Source organism: Crocuta crocuta, unplaced genomic scaffold (assembly GCF_008692635.1).
Source record: "Crocuta crocuta isolate KB4526 unplaced genomic scaffold, BGI_CrCroc_1.0 scaffold41, whole genome shotgun sequence".
Lineage (NCBI taxonomy): Eukaryota > Metazoa > Chordata > Mammalia > Carnivora > Hyaenidae > Crocuta > Crocuta crocuta.
In genome coordinates this window covers 16,908,341-16,927,737 of record NW_027529428.1, presented here as the reverse complement: position 1 = coordinate 16,927,737, position 19,397 = coordinate 16,908,341, and the positions used below count along the sequence as shown (strand labels likewise).

General features: G+C 39.4%; 1 protein-coding gene across 5 annotated transcripts in view; it reads right to left on the bottom strand.

The window, feature by feature from the left end:
- Window positions 1-19,397, bottom strand: part of RIC1 (RIC1 partner of RAB6A GEF complex) — a 105,204-nt gene that overhangs the window by 13,662 nt on the left and 72,145 nt on the right. For all 5 annotated transcript variants that reach the window (XR_013334031.1, XM_077759474.1, XM_077759475.1 and 2 more), the window contains 9 exons: window positions 18,542-18,686; window positions 17,867-17,915; window positions 15,672-15,824; window positions 13,825-14,028; window positions 8,902-8,940; window positions 8,453-8,563; window positions 7,567-7,656; window positions 6,373-6,533; window positions 5,692-5,830 (listed from right to left, as the gene is read on the bottom strand). Coding sequence is in view for 4 of the 5 variants with exons in the window: in XM_077759474.1 (XP_077615600.1) it covers window positions 5,692-5,830; window positions 6,373-6,533; window positions 7,567-7,656; window positions 8,453-8,563; window positions 8,902-8,940; window positions 13,825-14,028; window positions 15,672-15,824; window positions 17,867-17,915; window positions 18,542-18,686 (1,091 nt within the window). In the remaining variant the exon portion in view is untranslated. The remainder of the gene's footprint in view (window positions 1-5,691; window positions 5,831-6,372; window positions 6,534-7,566; window positions 7,657-8,452; window positions 8,564-8,901; window positions 8,941-13,824; window positions 14,029-15,671; window positions 15,825-17,866; window positions 17,916-18,541; window positions 18,687-19,397) is intronic.

Genomic DNA, 19,397 nt, shown 5'->3' with positions numbered 1-19,397 from the left:
CTAAAAAAAAAAAAGGGCAAGAAATAAGCCACTACTTATGATTCTTAAGTAAGAGCCTTAATAAAAGTTCTGAGCTATCCAGGGGCACCTGGGTGGCTCAATTGGTAAGGCATCCGACTCTTGATTTTGGCTCAGGTCATGATCTCACGGTTTGTGGATTTGAGCCCTGCATCAGGCTACGTGCTGACAATGCAGAGCCTGCTTGGGATTCTCGCTCTCTCCCTCTCTATCTGTCCCTCCCCCTGCTCACACTCTCTTTAAAAATAAATAAACAAGAAATCTGAGATATTGGCTGACTTTAGGAGTGAATGCTTGAGTCTGCCTCTTCATTATGGATAATTTCAATCAAATTCTAAGGTAGAGAACTCCTTATTAAAAACCCTCTCTCCTATGGGTGCCTGGATGGCTCAGTTGGTTAAGTGTCTGACTTTGGCTCAGGTCATGATCTAATGGTTTGTGAGTTTGAGCCCTGCATCAGGCTCTGTGCTGACAGCACGGAACCTAGAGCCTGCTTCTGTTTCTGTTGCATTCTCTCTCTGCCCCTCCCCCACTTGTGCTCTGTCTCTCTCAAAAATAAAATAAAATGTAAAAAAAATAAAACAAAAACCCTCTCACCTGGCTGAAGGTTGAAAAGTATTGTTTTACAGGGAAATATCAGATATCAAGAAGTTTTCACTTGTAAAGAAGAGCATTTTTATATTCTGACTTACCTAAGTAAGTAAGTAAATAAATAAATAAATAAATAAAAGCTCACAGACACCACAGACATGAGAGGCAGGAAGAGAGAAGGGAATCGAAGAGGATTTCAGGGCGCCACACTGAGAGGAGGTGCCGGGTAGCACTGACAAGTTAGGAGAAGGTAGGTAATAAGGAAGGGAAAACTGAATGGTTTCATTTCATCACTGATGAAATGTGAAAGACCCTGAAGACCTGCAAGTAAAAATGCTGAGAGAGAGGAACCGAGCACGGAGGAGCACGTCGCGGCCACGGTGAGCTGGTGAACTGAAGGAAGCGGACAAGCTTCCTCAGGCAAAGCACGCTCCACTGGGAAGGCATCCGGAGGCAGGAAGGGACAGGGGAGCCCGGCGTCACACAAACCACAGAAGGAAGAATTTTAGGAAGGAAAGGGTGAGACTGTGTCCCAGCTCGAGGCTTGCTGACAGGATGAATTTGAGCTGCATTATTTAGGGTCCAGTCAGGAAAACAGCAGACACCGTACATGTTCTACTGCAAAGTAGTTACTCAAAATGCTCTTTTGTCCTGGCTTTGAGACACTACAGGAACTGTGTATAAGAAATGCAAGAGCGTCCAGAAGATTCATGGATTTTGTCATTCACTTTTTCTTCAGGCTGTATCCAAGTAGGTAATAACTGTAATAAGAACTGTTACTGGGATGCCTAGTTCAACTGGTTCAGCCGGTTAAGCATCTGGTTTCAGCTCAGGTCATGATCTTGCCGTTCATGGGTTCCAGCCCTGCATCAGGCTCTGCTGACAGCTCAGAGCCTGGTGCCTGCTTCAGCTTCTGTCTCCCTCTTTCTCCCTGCCCCTCCCCTGCTTGCTCACTGCTTTCTCTCTCTCAAAAATAAAAATAAAACATAAAAAAAAGAACTGCTGTTAATTTACAAAAAAGCAGAAATTTAAAAAATAAAAATGACAAAATCTCCAAGCAAGTATTACAAAGACCAAGAACTTTACTTGGAGAGAAGTTGTGGTTCCCCATTTAGCACAGAAAGACATGAAAACTAAAAACTGGATTACCTTTCCAAAATACACGAGAAACAACATAGAACCTGGAGGTAGGAGAAGGAAAATGGAAATTAAAAGACGTGTGGCAACTGTAAGAGCCTGACAGCAGAGGACAAAGAAAAATGAATACGCAATCCCAAGAATCAGAACAGTGTGCCCGGGGACCGGCAGAGAAACCGTAACACCTCCCCAAACACCTTATGAGGACCTCCTACGATTTACCACACACGACCAGTGTTCACAATGACCACCGTGGGGTGTTAAAACGGGCGAATTTCACTACGTTTTCACATTACCTCATAAAACGAACGTACCCATTTCTCTTTCCTTCATGTGAACCCATGCATTCAACACTCTGTATCACAATATGGAAGACCAGCTGACTATAACAGCACTTTCAAGCAATTTTAATAAGCTTTTCAGAAACTTAACATAAAAGCAGGGACTATTTGTATCCCCAAAATGCTAAATTTGAAAGAAGCAAACATACCATCCCTTACCCTAAGAACTCCCTGGGAGACCATTCTTCTTAGGAGCTTCAGAGACCAGGGGGCCCTCTCATAACGGAGGCCATCTCCCTGGTTTTAAACAGTTTTCACTGTTGGGATTTCTTTAATCTTTAATACTGAATCCAGACTTGCCTTGCTGTGGCAATCTGGGTCTTCCCTCTGTGCAAAATGTAATCAGTCTATTTCCTACTGCATTTCAACTTCTTCATCTGCTCTTTACCTTATTAGAACTTTTTTATTTTTTTAATTCCAATTAATATGCAGTGTTACATTAGTTTCAGGTGTACAATATAGCCATTCAACACTTCCATCCATCGCCGGGTGCTCATCTCAAGTGCACTCCTTAATCCCTATCATGATTTCACCCATCCCCCACCCACCTCGCCTCTGGTGACATCAGGTTTGTTCTCTACAGTTAAGAGTCTGTTTCTTGGTTTCTTTTTCCTTGGCTCATTTGTTTTGTTTCTTAAATTCCACATACAGTGAAATCAAATGATATTTGTCTTTCCTTGACTTACTTCACTTAGCACTGTACTCTCTAGATCCATCCACGTTATTGCCAATGGTAAGATTTCATTTATGGCTGAGTAATATTCTACAGTATATACCACATCTTCTTTATCATTCATATGTCAATGAATACTTCCATAGTCTGGCTATTGTCAATAATGCTGCAGTAAATATAAGGGTACATGCATCCCTCTGAATTACGGTTTGTGTATTTTTTTGGGTCAATTCCCAGTAGTGTGATTACTGGATCATAGGGTAGTACTATTTTTAACTTTCTAAGGAAACTCCATACTGTCTTTAATAGTGGCTGCACCAGTTTGCATTCCCAACAGCAGCACATGAAAGTTCCTTTTTCTCCACATCTTTGCCAATACACGTTGTTTCTTGTGTTTTATTTTAGCCCTTCTGACAGGTAGGAGGTGATAGCTCACTGTGGATTTGTAGTTTCCTGATGATGAATGAAGCTGAGCATCTTCTCATGTGTCTGCTGGAAAAGGCCCTCTTAAAATGGGGTTCCCAGTATTATTGGTGCCAGTGACTGCCTACTATAATCTGGGATATACAAGGAGTCCCTTTATTTTCCTTAATATGAAAACTTCAAATGTGATAAAAAGTATAGAGAACAGTACAATGAACCCCTAGATTCCCCATCACCCCAATTTATAGTTATTCAAGATGTGCCACATTTGCTCCATCCATCCTTTTTTTCATTTACTATGCCAAAGTATTTTAAAAGAAGATTTCATGCTGTTTTACCCCTATGCTATGCACTCTAAAGTACTTGGGATATTTGCCTATATAATCATAATGCCAGTACATTTAATAAAATCTACAGGTGATCCTTAATGTCACCTCTGACTGCATATCGAATATCTTTAATTGCTTTAATAGTGTCTTTTTTAAAAAAATTTTTTAATGTTTATTTTTGAGAGAGCAAGTGAGTGAGCAAGTGTGCTCGAGCAAGCGTGGAGGGGCAGGGAGAGGAGACACAGAATCCAAATTAGGCTCCAGGCTCTGAGCTGTCAGCACAGAGCCCAACATGGGGCTCGAACCCACAAACCCCAAGATCATGACCTGAGCTGAAGCTGGACGCTTAACCGACTGAGCCACCCAGGCGCCCCAATAGTGTCTTTTTATAGCCAGTTGGAATCAGGATACAAATGCTCTTAAGCACTGCGTTTTGATTGTTATGGCTCTAAAGCTTTTTAAAAAATTTTTTAAATTTATTTCTGAGAGAGAGAGAGAAAGACAGACAGACAGCGTGAGTAGGGGAGGGTCAGAGAGAGGGGGAAACACAGAATCCGAAACAGGCTCCAGGCTCTGAGCTGTCAGCACAGAGCCTGATGTGGGGCTGGAACCCACGAACCGTGAGATCATGACCTGAACCAAAGTTGGATGCTTAACCAACTGGGCCACCCAGGTGCTCCTAGAAAATGGAACTTAACTCTAGAAGCTTATTCAGGTTCAGTGTTTCCAGCAGAATTCTTCATGTGAACTAATGCTGCATCACCCTGGGGAAGCACACCACAGCTGGTTCTCCCACTTACAGGCATGCTAATGTGGATTAGTAAGGCCACCTCATCTCCTCACTGTGAAGTCCCCCACTGACCATTCACCTGATCACTGTCTAAATCAGTTATTTCCTCAGGGCTGCAAAATGGTGACTGTGTAATTCTTATCTTCCTTCCACATGTTTTAGCTACAATTCTTCTGTAAAACAGAACTTTTCCTTACACTTATGACTCTCTGGCTATCATGAAATATAGTTTGCCGAGGAAATGGCATCTAGATATTAAAGGAGATGAACAAAAGTGCCTTAATGGGACATAAAAAGACTGGGAAGACAGAGATGACAAATATATCTACACAGAGTTCTCCTTTGAAAATGGGTTCCACATTGATATGAAGTCTGGAAGCCATTCATATACCTGAAGGAAACTTGGGGGCACCTGGGTGGCTCAGTCAGTAAAGTGTCCGACTTTGGTTCAGGTCATGATCTCACAGTTTGTGAGTTTGAGCCCCGCATCAGGCTCTGTGCTGACAGCTCGGAGCCTGGAGCTGCTTCAGATTCTGTCTCCCAAATTCTCTGCGCCACCCCCACCACCCCCACTATCTCTCTCTCTCTCTCTCAAAAGTAAATAAACGTTAAAAAAATTTTTTTAGAAAGAAGGAACCTTGGAATAGGAAGTTAAAAAATGTGGGTTTAACCACAAACTAAGGCATTATCATTTCTCTTAAAGTTGACTAACCATGGAGTGTTTGTATCTTATATTCATTCCACTTCTTTCCGCCGCCTTTCTCACTGGCAAGTTGGGTCACTGGCGCCCTTCACCCAGGTCGTCACAAGGGCCTCCCAGCTTCTCCCCATATGTCCAGTTTTGTCCCACTCTGGTTCCTTTTCCTTCTTACGGTTAGACTAAACATTACAAAGCTCAGATTTAGTAATATCCAGCTTAAAATACTGTACAGACTTACTGACAAAGCCAGACTTTAAGATAAAGTCCAGTCACTGTGGAGTTCTTCCAATTCCCTGTGTCATCTTCTCTCCTACGTGTGGGCCTCTGCGCTGCTGTTCCCACTGACCTAAAATTCCCACTCTTAGATAACTACCACTCAGCCTTTGGGTTTCAGTTTAAATGGTACAGAAATCTCTGTCTAGACTATTCCATGTTTCTGTAATGCACTCCTAGCATGACCTATATACTCCTTTCTGGTATGTACATCACAATTACAATTAATTATGTCCATAATTATTTCTTCATTGTCTGAACAAAAACCAAGTTTGTTTAGTTTGCCACTGGAACCCAGTATCTTCATTTTAGATGCTTAATATTTACTTGCTAGACAAATAAACAGTTCCTGGTATCAATCTGAAATGCTATAGATTGAGACAAAACTCTTGAAAGCTCTGATATGGGAATGGTACCTGCTGTGGCATTTTCAGGGTGATCCCATTCTCTGTGCTCACTGATGTCAGAGTGACAGACACTACCAGGAAAGGGTGAGGAATGTAGCGTGACATGGAGACTTCCTGAAGAACCTGAACACCAGCAGTAGTGTTGGGACTGCAGAAAAAGAGAGAGATATGCCTCAACATTAATGCTAACAAGGTTTTTGTTTCCTTTCTTCTCCATTATGAACAGTATCAGATTTCATGCATATGGAGGACCCACATGCCTTCTTGGGGTTCCCTCTTCTCCAAGCACCCTCCAGCAGAACACTGGTAATGTGGACATATACAAAGGCCTTAAGCCAGTGTTAAATTTCCCCAAGTGTCTAGAACTTTGAGAGCTGGTAACCACTTGTTTTCGAAGCTGTGAAAAAAAAGCCTTGTATCTAAATTTCCCCATCCCAAACTAGATTTTTTTCCAAACAAATCCAGTAAGATTAGCTGAAGAAGTTAGTGCAGGCTTTTTTATTTATTCACTTAGGTAGCTAAAAAAAATAACTACATGAACATCACGAAGTGTAACATTTCTTACTTTTTTGACTTCTAAAACAAATGAAACTAAATGCAAAATTAGAGTAACTTTTAAGAAAATAAAAACCACAGAGGAAACATAATACATAGAAGCAAAAAGTGACTTGTCACATGCTATATACTTACCCCTCAGATTTTCTTTCAATACTGTAAAGGCATATTGAACAGTCTGCTCTAAATACTATTACCATGTCCCGGAAGACACTAAGCAGCAACGTTTCTGCTTGTGCTTTGGTGATGTGAGCAAAGGCATTGTCCAGATTTGATGTTCGCAAATAAACTCTAAGCTGAAGAACACAAAAATAAAAAATCGTAAAAACAAGACACCTACACCACGGATGACTAAATATCTTAGACATCTGCTTTTTATCTACTGACTTCTTTTCAAGTAAGAGAAATTTAAAGACTAATCTAAGCATTAATAATCTTTATATTTTAATAGGGTAGGCTCCTTTACAAATCAAAAGATGAAGTCATTAAAACTGGGGAAGTATGAGGCAGTTCATTTTCTTTTTAAGCCTTTTTATTTTGAGAGACAGAAAAAAAGCACATGAGCATCTGTATGAGCTGGGGAGGCAGAGGGGGCTGGGAGAGAGAGAATCCCAAGCAGGCTCTGCACTGCGGTGCTGAGCCCAACATGGAGGCTCAAACTCACAAATCATGAGATTGTGACCTGAGCTGAAACCAGGAGTCAGATGCTCAACTGACTGAGCCACAGGTGCCCCAGTGAGGTTCTCCTTTCAAAGACCTGAATATCTAGACCTGATAGAAGTAGACCAGCAGTTTTTAAAAATATGAACACACAAATCAATAAATTATAGCCATCCTTATAAACTTCCCTGCTTTGAACAATTTTTTTTATAAATTCACAGAGAATGTCTAACAGCTAAAAATCCTTAGAAAAAGTTATCTTAGAAGTCTGAATTATCCCTTTAAAAAAATTTAAAAAGTAATTTCTGAGAGTATGTGCATGTGTGCAAGTGAGGGAGGAGTGGGGGGGGCGGTTACAGAGGATCTGAAGCAGGCTCTGTACTGACTCCAGAGAGCTCAATGTGAGGCTAAAACTCACAATCTGTGAGATCATGACCTGAGCCGAAGTCAGATGCTCAATGGACTGAGCCACCCAGGTGCCCCCTTTAAAAACTGTGTTTAAAGTAGTAACCTTAGATGAAAGTCTCATTACCTAAAAATGCCAAATTATTGATTTAAAAATAAAATGATTTGTTCATTTCCCAAAAATTATTTTTATATTAAACCAAATAATGCTTAATTATCTTTAAAATATAAAAATCTATATTTCTGAAAGAAACAAAACCTTACCTCTTCTTGGTGGTCACTTATGTTGTAACATGCCAGGACAATAAAATCATTCCACCAGGCTAAGCCGCCAGTTACAATCATATTTTGCTCCTTAAAAGATAATTTAAAAAAACTATTTACCTTTATATAGGCTGCCAGAAGTTACAATAAGTAACACACTTATAAAATATTCCTAAGCAGACAGTGAAAGCTCAAATTATTTCTGCTCTATTCTCTATCCCCCCAATTAAGTAGTACTCTGTGGCCTTTAATAATAACGATTCATATTCTATTCTGAATATACAAACATTTCTGTAAATAAATGGATCCATGCAGATCATTATTCCCCTGAATATTCAAAAGACTTTGGTTTAAATTCTGGCTTTATCACTTATGACCCGCTTGACTCTGAATCCTAGTTTCTCCTTTATAAAATGGTGAGTACCATTAGGGCCCTCACCTAGTTACGAAGATCAGTTAGGTGACAAGTGGGAAAGCCCCTTAAAAGTGTACCGCAGGCACCTACTTAACAGTAACTTCCTCATCTTCTCTTAGTTGATTCGTGCAAAATCCAACTGCATGTTTCCATGCTACCCAAATCTTTACATCACACACTGACAAGCAGGAAACAATCTCAAATTTTGTGGAAATTTATTCTGATCGTATCTGGTGATCCCAACATGGAATGGAAGAGTAAATCTTCAAGTTAAAAACCAACCATCTCAATACAACTCCTTTACCAAATATCAAGTATTTTATTAGAACTCACTTTTACAGGTAATCCAACATCATTTTTTTATTAACTAAATTTTTAAATTTGATTTGATTTTTTATTAACTAAATAGTGGCTTACTTTATAGTTCTCTTATAGTCTGAGAAGTAAATTTTTAATTTCAAAAAGACTAACCTGGGTAATGTTTCCAAAAAGTTTCCATTTTTTGGTGAGTAAAGAGTAATGTGCAAAACCAAACTTGCCAACCACAGCAATATTCTGTCCAAGCTTATCAATAGCTGAAAACTAACATAAAAAAATAAAATTAAGAACGCTTCTTTGCAAACCTACATACCATATTAAGTATAAAGAGCTTAGCATTATTGTGTTAGGCAAACAGACTACTAATAAATCTTTACTAACTGAATTAAATGTAAAATGCTAAATAAAAAATCTGAATATTTACACACAAGTCATATTTGACCAAATTATAAATGTTAATATGCTAACAATGAACAAGGGATCAAGTATTAAAATGTTATTTTTATCAATGCACCCAACTAAAAGGCTCAATTCCCAGAATGCTTCTTGCAGCAAATGCTATGCAATAAAAGTTAACACCAACAAAATAACAAACAACTCACCCGTATAGGCCAATTGCTCTCTAGATAGGTGTTGGAAATCTACAGAAAATAATACATCAGTTTGGTAAGGCTTACAACATATATTTAAACTCAAAGTAATTAGCGTCACAATAGGAAATTCATTTTCCTATACAATGTTCAGTGTTCCCAAATAACAGGTATTACTAGCAGAGTACTTGGAATTTACCAAGCCAATATTACCAGCCAATATTTCACATCTCTTGCCTTAACCATTTCATTACAGTTTCTAGAAATGATGCTTTCCTACCCTACAATGCTTTTTCTCTATGCAGTTTTTATCTTACACATTGAACACGCAATAAATGCTGACTGACCAAAAAAAAGACTTTTAGAGAACCAGTCATGAGGACAACCAACGACTGTGGAGGTGAACAGTCTTGAGTTTGCGGACTGGCACCATTCCAAGACAACCTTACCTGATAAAATTAGAGCCTCAGTAAGAGTTCAGTTTGCTTTTTAATGGAGCTATTTTTTATTATTTCTGTATTTTCTGACTAAAATAGCAAAATACTGCTTAGAAAACTTAAACAATATAAAAATCTACAAAGTACAGAATGAAATTCTGCTCTTCATTGCTCTAGGGCTAACCACCCGTTAGTTTGTATTTTATCTCAAAACAAACATCCATACACACGTGAGGAGTACATACAGGCTACTATTTTACTAGGGTATGTAACCTATTCATCTATAAGAACTCTTAGTTACAGATATTAACTCGGTTTTTTTTTTTCCAAGTTATTAACTCTTAATCTGCAATACTGGTACTAAATATTCCTTCCCATGTTGTTGTCTTACATCTCTGTGCAAGGTGTCTTTGTATTACTCTAACAAGAATTTTACACTTAAAAGATTCTTCTGTAGGGTATCAATGTAGATTAAGTAAATTCGAGCCTTAGTGAGACTGATCTCTCTACAAGCCAACTGATTAAGCACTTTTCACGAGCATGTGGTGAGTGTGGGGTGAAACTTAACAAAAAGAACGAACAAGGGAAGATCCTTCTGTTCCTAGAATAAAAGAACCTCAATTTATTCAAATTCATCTTCATTGTACTCAAAGGAAAATCATTATAAATTTTTTAAAAAGGAAACCAAATTTAAAAGCCAGTAAGATTTTTTGTGTAATGTGAAAAACAAAAATCTAGTAAAAACAGCAAGCTGAAACCATCTGTATTAACTTTGATAAACTTTATCCACAAAACTATTTGTTAGACTTCATTTATTAACTAGTAAGTTAACCTAAAATCCAAATAAATGAATAGCTTTTGGTATGTTAGGAAGTTCTCAATCCAGTGCTGGTCTGTGGAAGCCTACCTTGCAGAATTAAAGATAACACCGTCATGATATATGCTTGAAAACAGCTTAAAATGTATCTTAACAGACACACTGCATCATTTGAGTCAGTCAGTAAAGCGCCCTATGACGGATGACATCTGTGCAGAAGCACGGTAATCTGAGGTAGTAATCATCAGGTGCTGAGAGAAGAGTTCAAAGTAATTTTGTGGGAGGCTATAAGTGAATTCTGTTTGGGGATGAAAAAATCCAAGTCACTTGAAGAAGGATGTGCGTGGAGAACAACGAGCTAGCTGCCCAGAACACTTTGAGAACCTCACTACCCCTGAACCGTTTGTGTCTCCCAAGTATTTATCAACCTGGGTGGGGAGAGCGTGAGGTGCAATGTCCCTGCCAAAGGAGATTCCAACTCGAAGGCTTCTAACGTAGGAACCAAGGTTAAGTATCGTACGATCCACACTCTGATGAGTATCTCTGTGCGAAAAAAACTTACTCTTTTAACCTCTAAAAACGCCTGAGGTGCCACAAACCGCATAGGTTTATTTTCAAAGCCCAAAGTGTAAGTTTAAAATGAGGCTTTATTTCTGATGCAGTTGTGTGTCCGAAGAAACTACGAAAGGAGAACAAAAACTTTCATTTTCGCCAGTGGGTCACATTTATTGATCTATGTGTCCCCTGAACTTTGAGCTCTGCCCCCAATACTCAAACAGGAAATGGCAGTAAGGGAAAAGGAAGCCGATGAGTCATGAAGAGTTTGGGGCAGGACTGCAGACTCAGGGCACAACGGTCAGCCACATCACTGGGACAATGAATGCTGAGGGACAGAATCTCCATTCTTAACATCTTAGGATTTTTCCCCAGTCTCCCAAAAAACCTAAATCTACCTTTTCCCTCCCTGAAAGTCATTTTGCTAAAACCTGTCTCCTGCCTCCCCTGCTTCTGTCCGTAGCCGGGGAGACCGGGAGCACCACCCCCCTAGCAGGTGTGCTCCATGCCCGTTACCACACCTGGTGCACCTGATCCACATTCAAGGAAGGAGAGCAAATCATCTATAAATGAAACAGCCTTTAAAATCCTCTGTTGACATCCCTAGTATATTCTGTGAAGATTATTTTTTTCCAAATAGTTAGCCAGGCTAACTATAAAACCATCATTTCAGAACAGAGGATGGTAACGACTCATGCACCCTTCAGAAATAAGTATTTGTATCACACAACGTACTGGGTGTGAAAATGAATGGCAGTCCAAGAAGGAATGTACCCTAAAAGCACAAGGTGGTGCTGTCGTTTTAATTTCATGCTATGTGTGCTTCATTCATCAACAAACAACTTTCAAAATTTTAAAAATCCTGTAGCTAGGAAAACTAAATTAAAAAAAAAACACATAAGAAAAACACCATCTCTACCAGTAGCTACTAACCAGACTACTGAGAAGTATATACGTGTGTTAAGTTAAAGGGAAAAACATATTTAACACCGAATCTTCTGACCAGGAAACGAACAAGTGTAAGGTAGAAGGCGTAAATAAACAAACAATCCAGTCGTCTAGGTGAGGAACAGACAGAGAGGCAGAATTACTTGGGGCTCATTTGATGATCTCTAAGATGTATATGAAGAATAGGAAGTATAAATCATGTAAACAACATCACTTTGAGGGAGGATGTGGGCACGTATTCCAGAGAAGAGCATATGCTGAAGGGGGAGTTAAGGAGGCACCCATGTTTCTTCAGGGAATCAGCACTAATGGCTGAAAAGCCCGAGAGGTAAAGCATGACATTACAGGAACACTAAGCCGCCACACCAAAACTCCCCAACATGCTGCACGAACTCATGTGGCTCGAGCGCCAGCCAACAAAGTCCAGGGCAAATCATAACAAAACATGGCCAAACAGGTACAGTCTAGGTCTTAGCTCAAGGTCAACAAACAGTATATGTCATTCAACATTTAATGCCTAGAGGTTTGAAAACAGGTTAGATTATTACTTTAATTTTATATTATGGTAAGTTTAAGTCTGACACTACTCTGCTGTGTGACCTTGGGCAAGTCACCTAACTTCTCTGAGCCTCGGTTTCCTCACGTATAAAATCTAGTTGGACTACACAATTTCTAAGGTCCTTCCAGCTCTAAAAATTCTATGAGTCTATTATAACGTAATTGTCTTTGGGACTAGAACTCTGTTATTTTTATTAGTTTTAAGTAAAAAAAAAAACAAAACTAGGTAAAGCTAGAATTAAGTTCATCCTTCTAAATATTTTAGATATCTAAAGAACAAAAGGACAAAAGAATCTTCCTAGTACCTGCTTTGTCTAAAGTGGTAAAATCAGTGTATTATGCTACTAATATAGGATATCTTGTAGATGGCGAAGAATCAGAGAATCACTGAATTTTTGAGCTGGAAGGAAATTCAAGTTTTGTTATTGCCTGACCGATTTTTGAGTTCCAGACCTACCTTCTTTGATCCTCTGCTCTACTTGGCTCTCTGGCAACACAGACCTGGCTAGGCAGAACTGGCATTGATGCTAGGTCAGTGTAGAATGAATAGTTCAAAGTATGGGGAAATGAAAATAGCAGAGAAATGGCTATAGGAGAGAAGGGAGCAGTGGAAAATTTTAGTCAAGGAAGTAGCTGATGCAGTTTTATTTTATAATTGTTACTAATTATAAAATGGTATGCACACTGTTTGATTTTATGAATTTATTAATGTTAAATTAAACACATTCTCTTTTAGTGTGTTCCACAGGCTAGTGCAGGAGACACTCCTTCAACGCGCTCTACAGTGACCACTCTTCCGTGTCTCGTCGTCTCCACTCAGAATCCACTGAAAACCGCATGGGAACTAAACAAGCTAGGAGAGTAGAAGTACAGAATGGAGAAGGAAGGCAAAGAACTGTGGAAATAGCACCTGAAGCTAATCCAGGAGGAGGCGCTGATGTACTGAAGGGGGAAAGAAAACACTCAGGATTTAGTAAATTGGAGTCTCTTGAAAGAAACTTTCCTACACAATCTTCTCAGTTTTATTTGGTGTCAAGATTCAGAATTAATTTCCATGTTAAATCCCAATTTATCAAAATTTTTCAAAGAAACTGCTCTTTTAAAAGTTATACCAGAATGAGTAATTTGGAACAAGATTTATGTAGTAATACTATTATTAAGAATAAGGTTCTAGAGTGTAAACGTAAGTCGGCAACCTGGGTCCAAAGTCAGGCAGTTGACCTCAACATGTACTCATTAGGACTACTGGGTCCTGCACAGGGTCCTAACGGACACCGTCCCTTCCCAGGAAATCACTACACTTTTGCCTATGCAAATCTGCAGAGCTAAATTTATACCAAAAAATAAAATAAAAAGGCTGACAGTTGTATAAAGTTTTGCTCATTCCGAGGGCAAAGCACACATCTGCGGTCTGGGGAAGTGTTTGCTGCATGGTGGGGACCATGCTACATCAGTGGCAAGAAAGGAAGAAGACAAGACAGAAAAGCAGAAGAGAGATGTGACAGTCAAAAAGGTTAAAAAGCTTCTCTGTCTTCTAAAAGAACAGAAGAAATATTTAAAACTCTGCTCCAGGTGCTACCTAAGAACTAAGTCAACAGTCAACAGTCACTGAAGCCTTACCTGCACCACATGCCAATGCCGATGTCCAAGCAAAGTGCTTAAGCCCTGAGCCTCTAAACCGCTGTCTGCAAAGGGGCTCTTGGCTCCAGCGGCCTTATGCCCAGGGTGTGCCCGGGAACCCCTGGCATGCTGGGTTTGTGAGGCCTCTCCACAGTTCAAGTATAATCGATCCTCCCCCTGAAGCAGCACTTGCTCCTGGTTACTCTGGATAAGGGAGAAGGGAAGCAGAGGGCAAAGGAGGAAAGAAAATAAAAACAACTCAGTATCAGGTAAAGGAAAACACATTCTAGGAAACGTGCCATGTTTCTCAGCGTGGATTTTACTCACTGACGACACAACCACGTAATGATCTCATGCACTGTCACATTCAGAGGGCACAGGCAACAGCTTCATGATCACTTCCCAGTGTAAACAAAATTTGTGTTACAGTCTGTTTTATCATACAGACCCCAGAATGTGACCTGGTTTACAACTGCCACACAGCAGTGTCCTTTATTACTGCTCCAAAGTGGCAATGCTAGGCCGGATTTTCCACCTGAAAACCAAATATAACTACTCATTATCTACAAACCAGTTTCACATAAAATATCTCATGAATAGCGGCAAGAAAATGTATCTGGTCAAACAGACGGTTGGTGTGTATGCATTCACCACGCGCCCATATGGCAAGAAGGAGCAGCTTACGAATGGGGATAACGGGGTGCTGAAGGGTCATGTAAACATGGTGGGTTGGGGGTGAAGAGTCCAAGTCTGTGGTCCTGGTTCAGAACAATTAATTCAATAATCACTCGGGTAAATGCGTGGTTAGTGCCAAAGACTGTGCCGAGTTCTGACAATATTTAGACAAATAAGGTAATTTCTACTCTTGGTGATTATGCCCTGGTTCTCCACTAGAAGGAAGGATTCTCAAATGTCGGCAATATTACTCACAGACTGCTCCGACAGACGGAACAGCACAGCAGCCCCTCAGCTTTCCACGGCAGTCAGACTCATAAAATTTTCCCTTAAATTATAATTTGGGATGTGAGAAGGGAGAAAGAATTATTCTTGTTTTTCTGGGGATCTTTATTCTTCAACTACAGTAATGAAATCTCAGATCCAGGCTACGGTCCTATTTTTTCTCAATGAACTGTAATTGTAAATTTCGTTTAGAAACTGGTTGTACCAAATGTTTAAAAATCCACTAGTGGCAGATATCAAGGAATGCACTTTTAGTATGTAACATATACTATTATTATACATTAACAATACAGAATATGTCATTTCAGATTGATAAAACATGAGGAGTTCCTATTATAATTTGGGGTGGTGTTTCCCAAAGCAGGTTTCTAGGCATATTTTCTTCAACGTGTTCCTTAAAAATTCATAGTTAAATAAGCCAGGGAAACATTCATTTTTTTATACCAACTCCGAGATTTTCATGATGCACATTAGCATACTTAAGACCCTGGAATCCTACAATAAAGAAATCTCTATAGCTATAACTTTTTTATTTCACTTACATGACGAGAGAACTTTTCCTTATCCTAACTGCTATTGCTGTTTCTTATAAGTAGTGCCTTCTGGAGCACACGTTGGGAAATTCTATTCAAATAAAGACTAAATGAAATTATTAAAGTAAATCAGCAAACACTGCTTTCCCTCAAATTGCTTGTGATCCTATTTTTAAAAAACCAAAATACAAAAGCTGCTCAGAAGTAAAATTTCTATGTAAGTTATTAAAAAGAAACCTAACAATCACAAAACATATATACAAAGAAGATGATACCCGAATTTTAGGAGAGGAATCTTGATAGTCTACTTTGAAAGCCACTAAAAATCAACAGTTTTAACAGAAAAAAACTTACCATACAAGGGTTTACAGTGAGTACACTCTTGATAAACTGAAACAGCAGAATGCCAGGCTGTTTAACTACACTCTTGGAGTCGGACTCAATTTCAGTATTCTGAGCACCAAAACCGCTGATTACCCAGAGGTGATAGCCTTCTGCACCCCAGCTCTTGAAGAGAAGAAGGGGGAAGAAAAATCAAGGCAATAAAAAGTTTCTTGTTATCCTTTCCTAGCTTCAAATACTCACATGCTGAAATAACCAACAACAGCATTACTAACGACTTCTGATGGCTGGAGAAACTGTGAGAAACAACAGACAGGACTCCTACTCACACCTGCTACATCTCCGCTGCTTCCAGGGGAAACCACCACTGCCGCTCTCTGCCCAGGAGACTGAAACACTGCGTGCCGATCTGAGCTCACATCCTGAGATGCGCCTACTGCTCCTTAGAGCTTCTCCAATCATTTAACTGCCTCTCAAGTACAAAAAAGTCCCTTGTGGAGGCAGATCCATTTGACCTAGCTTACACTTGACAAAGAAGCACTCAAAACAGATGCGCCTTGTCCAGAGCAAGGAACACTGGCTAGGAAGCTATAGGACAAAGGTTCCTGTTCCAGTCTCGTGGCCGTTCTGCTCTATCACCTGGGCCAAAATACTTGGTTTTCTCAAGGTATAAGTTTCTTCCTCTATAAAAGGAGAAGGTTCAAATAAACTCAGTCAATTTCAATATTCTGTAACTACATTCCAAGACAGTTTTTTAGTTTTTTGTTTTTGTTTTGGAGCTGAGTGATTCCCAATCTACATGGTCAAGAAAATAGTATGGGGAATATAAGTTGTTGCTAAAATTCAGAAGCTTAATAGAAATTTTCCTCTCCCACAATAAGAGTTGAACAACTAAAATGCTTAGATTCCTAGAGTGTGGTTAAAATATCAACTTAGTGAGGCTAAACACTGGCTGGTGCATGCCATTCAGAAGCACTGAGGGGCAGTCACAGATATCATTTGTTCAAAAACTTATTTTAAAATATGGAGTGGAGAGAGATAGCAAATAGGGTCTTTGATGGTAAAAGACTGGGAACCACTATTCAAGGCAATCATGGTGGTTTTAATTTTTCAAGAAGCCCGAAATCAAAAATGCCTTTCTCGGGGCGCCTGGGTGGCTCAGTTGGTTGAGCATCCGACTTCGGCTCAGGTCACAATCTCAGTTCATGGGTTCGAGCCCCGCATCGGGCTCTGTGCTGACAGGTAGCTTGGAGCCTGGAGCCTGCTTCAGATTCTGTGTCTCCCTTTCTCTCTGACCCTCCCTTGCTCATGCTCTCTCTCTCTCTCAGAAGTAAATTAAAAAAAAAAAAAAATTGCCTTCCTCCATGGAGGAAGAAAGGTAGTGAATAAGCCTCATAGCCACTAATTTCACAAAGACGGTACCCAGGAGGGCTACATTAGAAAACGTTTTTATGTAAAGACAGAAGTTACACTTCACTGCTTTCTACGGAAACTCTTGAAAATATGTAGTACAGGGGCGCCTGGGTGGCTTAGTCGGTTAAGCGTCCGACTTTCGCTTAGGTCATAATCTCGCGGTTCGTGGGTTCGAGCCCCGCGTCGGGCTCTGTGCTGACTGCCAGCTCGGAGCTTGGAGCCTGTTTCGGAGTCTGTGTCTCCCCCTATCTCTCTGACCCTCCCCTGCTCACGCTGTCTCTCTCTCTCTCTCCTAGAAATAAATTAAAAAAAAAAAAAAAGAAAAGAAAATATGTAGTACATAAAAATACTGTTACAACATGGACTTTAATGCTCCTGACAGACATCTATGGCAAGTTTTAAAAATATGTTCAAATAATGTCCAGGTCTTCCAGGAAAAACACCCAAAGAGCATTTCACTTCATGTTAGAAGAGAAGAGGCCATGAGAAGTGGGTATTACTGAGTCACATAAGGAATGGAGGCTGTGCAAAGACAAAGGTCTGATGTGAATATCACTACATTCACAAGGATGACAGGGGACTTGCTAGACATAGGTAAGCAAAACCAAAACAAATATTGAAAATCGGGCAGCCTGATTTTAAAAAGTACTGTTATCAAAGCAAGAACTATACAACAGGAGTCTGCTGAGATTAAAACAGCTTTGTAATTTTATGAAGCCAAGAGGAGGGGAAAAAAAGGAAGAAGAAAAATCCAAGTTTTCCACTCTACACCAATAGTTATAGAAAGTACTCACCATAGAGTTGATCTTAAGGGGATCTTTTTTGGTACCATCAGACCTGTAACTGAAACAGAATAGAAGCTCAAAAAGAGTTTTCTAATTATATAAGATATTTGGCTTTAAATTTTTAAAAAACTCAAAATGACTTTTTCCCTTTAAAACAGAAATACGTAATAATGCATGAAATATTAGCGTGCTGGTTAATACATCAAGGTATATCATCAAGACACAATCTTTCAGGTCCTGAATACCTTCTTCACATGCTCAGGCAGCTTGTGGGTGTATTCATTTTGTCAGGACTATGTTGTGGGCAGAGATAACCCACTGGGTTAACCTACGTCAACCCAACAAGATAATGGGATTTTCCACATCCTGCTAGTTACTGATGTCCATGGCTTACTGCTCTTAGTGGATCCTAAACTACCGAAGGCAAAGCCAGAATGCATTTAACCTGGAACCTAACATGCTATCACATACACAACAGACAAATGCTCTTTTACTGAACCAACAATGAGTTTTAAAGGGATGGATGCTTAGTCAATCAGTACATTCTGACAAATTAATTCTGAACATTATAAACTGTTTTGGGGTTAAGAGTCCAATAAGGCAGAAAGGTAGCTCTGTGACACACAGTTTCTGTGTATGTGTATCTTCTGCAGTTACTTTATCTAAAACTTGTCTTTAACTCACGCAAAATCTCCTCCGAGTGTACAAATCAGTTGGGCTCCAAACACACTCCATAAAGACAGACCTCCATTTTCCCAGGTCACTATTACAACACTATTGTCAGGAGACCATCTGACCAACTTAACAGCTCCTGTTTTGTTCCAAATATCTGTTAAGAAATTGTGAAAGTTAAATATGAACAATTCCTTCAGAAATAGTATTTTTTCAAGTTGAAATGAACAGAAAGACATGTCTGCCTCAAATAATGAGATGAATCCTACTCACTTAAGGTCACTCAAAATGATTAAGGCCAGTGGCCTTGACCTATTCCAATCAGAACAAACTTAGCCACCACATACTTTAAAAGAAATGGGAATGATCTGGGGCCACTGTTAGCTTGAATAACTACAACTGTGTAGTTTTAAAAGTCTCTGGCTTTGGGTAATTCAGTTCCTGTAAAATGGGGACAGTATCTCCCCTGAATGATTCAAAACTGAATGTTAAAGTACTTTGCAAAGTATAAGGTGTTTTAAAATGTAAAATAATGTTGTACCACTATCTTCATGCTCCATTGGAGTACTAGAGGGATCCAAGTTAAAATAAATTGAAGTTTAATTTTGTATTAGGATTAGGTTGATAAACTCCAGCTTGAGTACTGCATGTTGATATCCTCTTTTAACTAATAATTGTTCTTTCAATACAATATATATTTTCATTGTGTAGTAAAGTCCAAGTTTCCTCACTGTAGTTAAATGAAACATCCTAGTATTTCCCATCAGCAATCCCAAACCAGCTATAGTATTGCTTTAAAATTAAAATTCTTTTCATTTACAGCATTAACACAATTTTTTTTTTCCTAACAAAATACATGAGGTTTTCT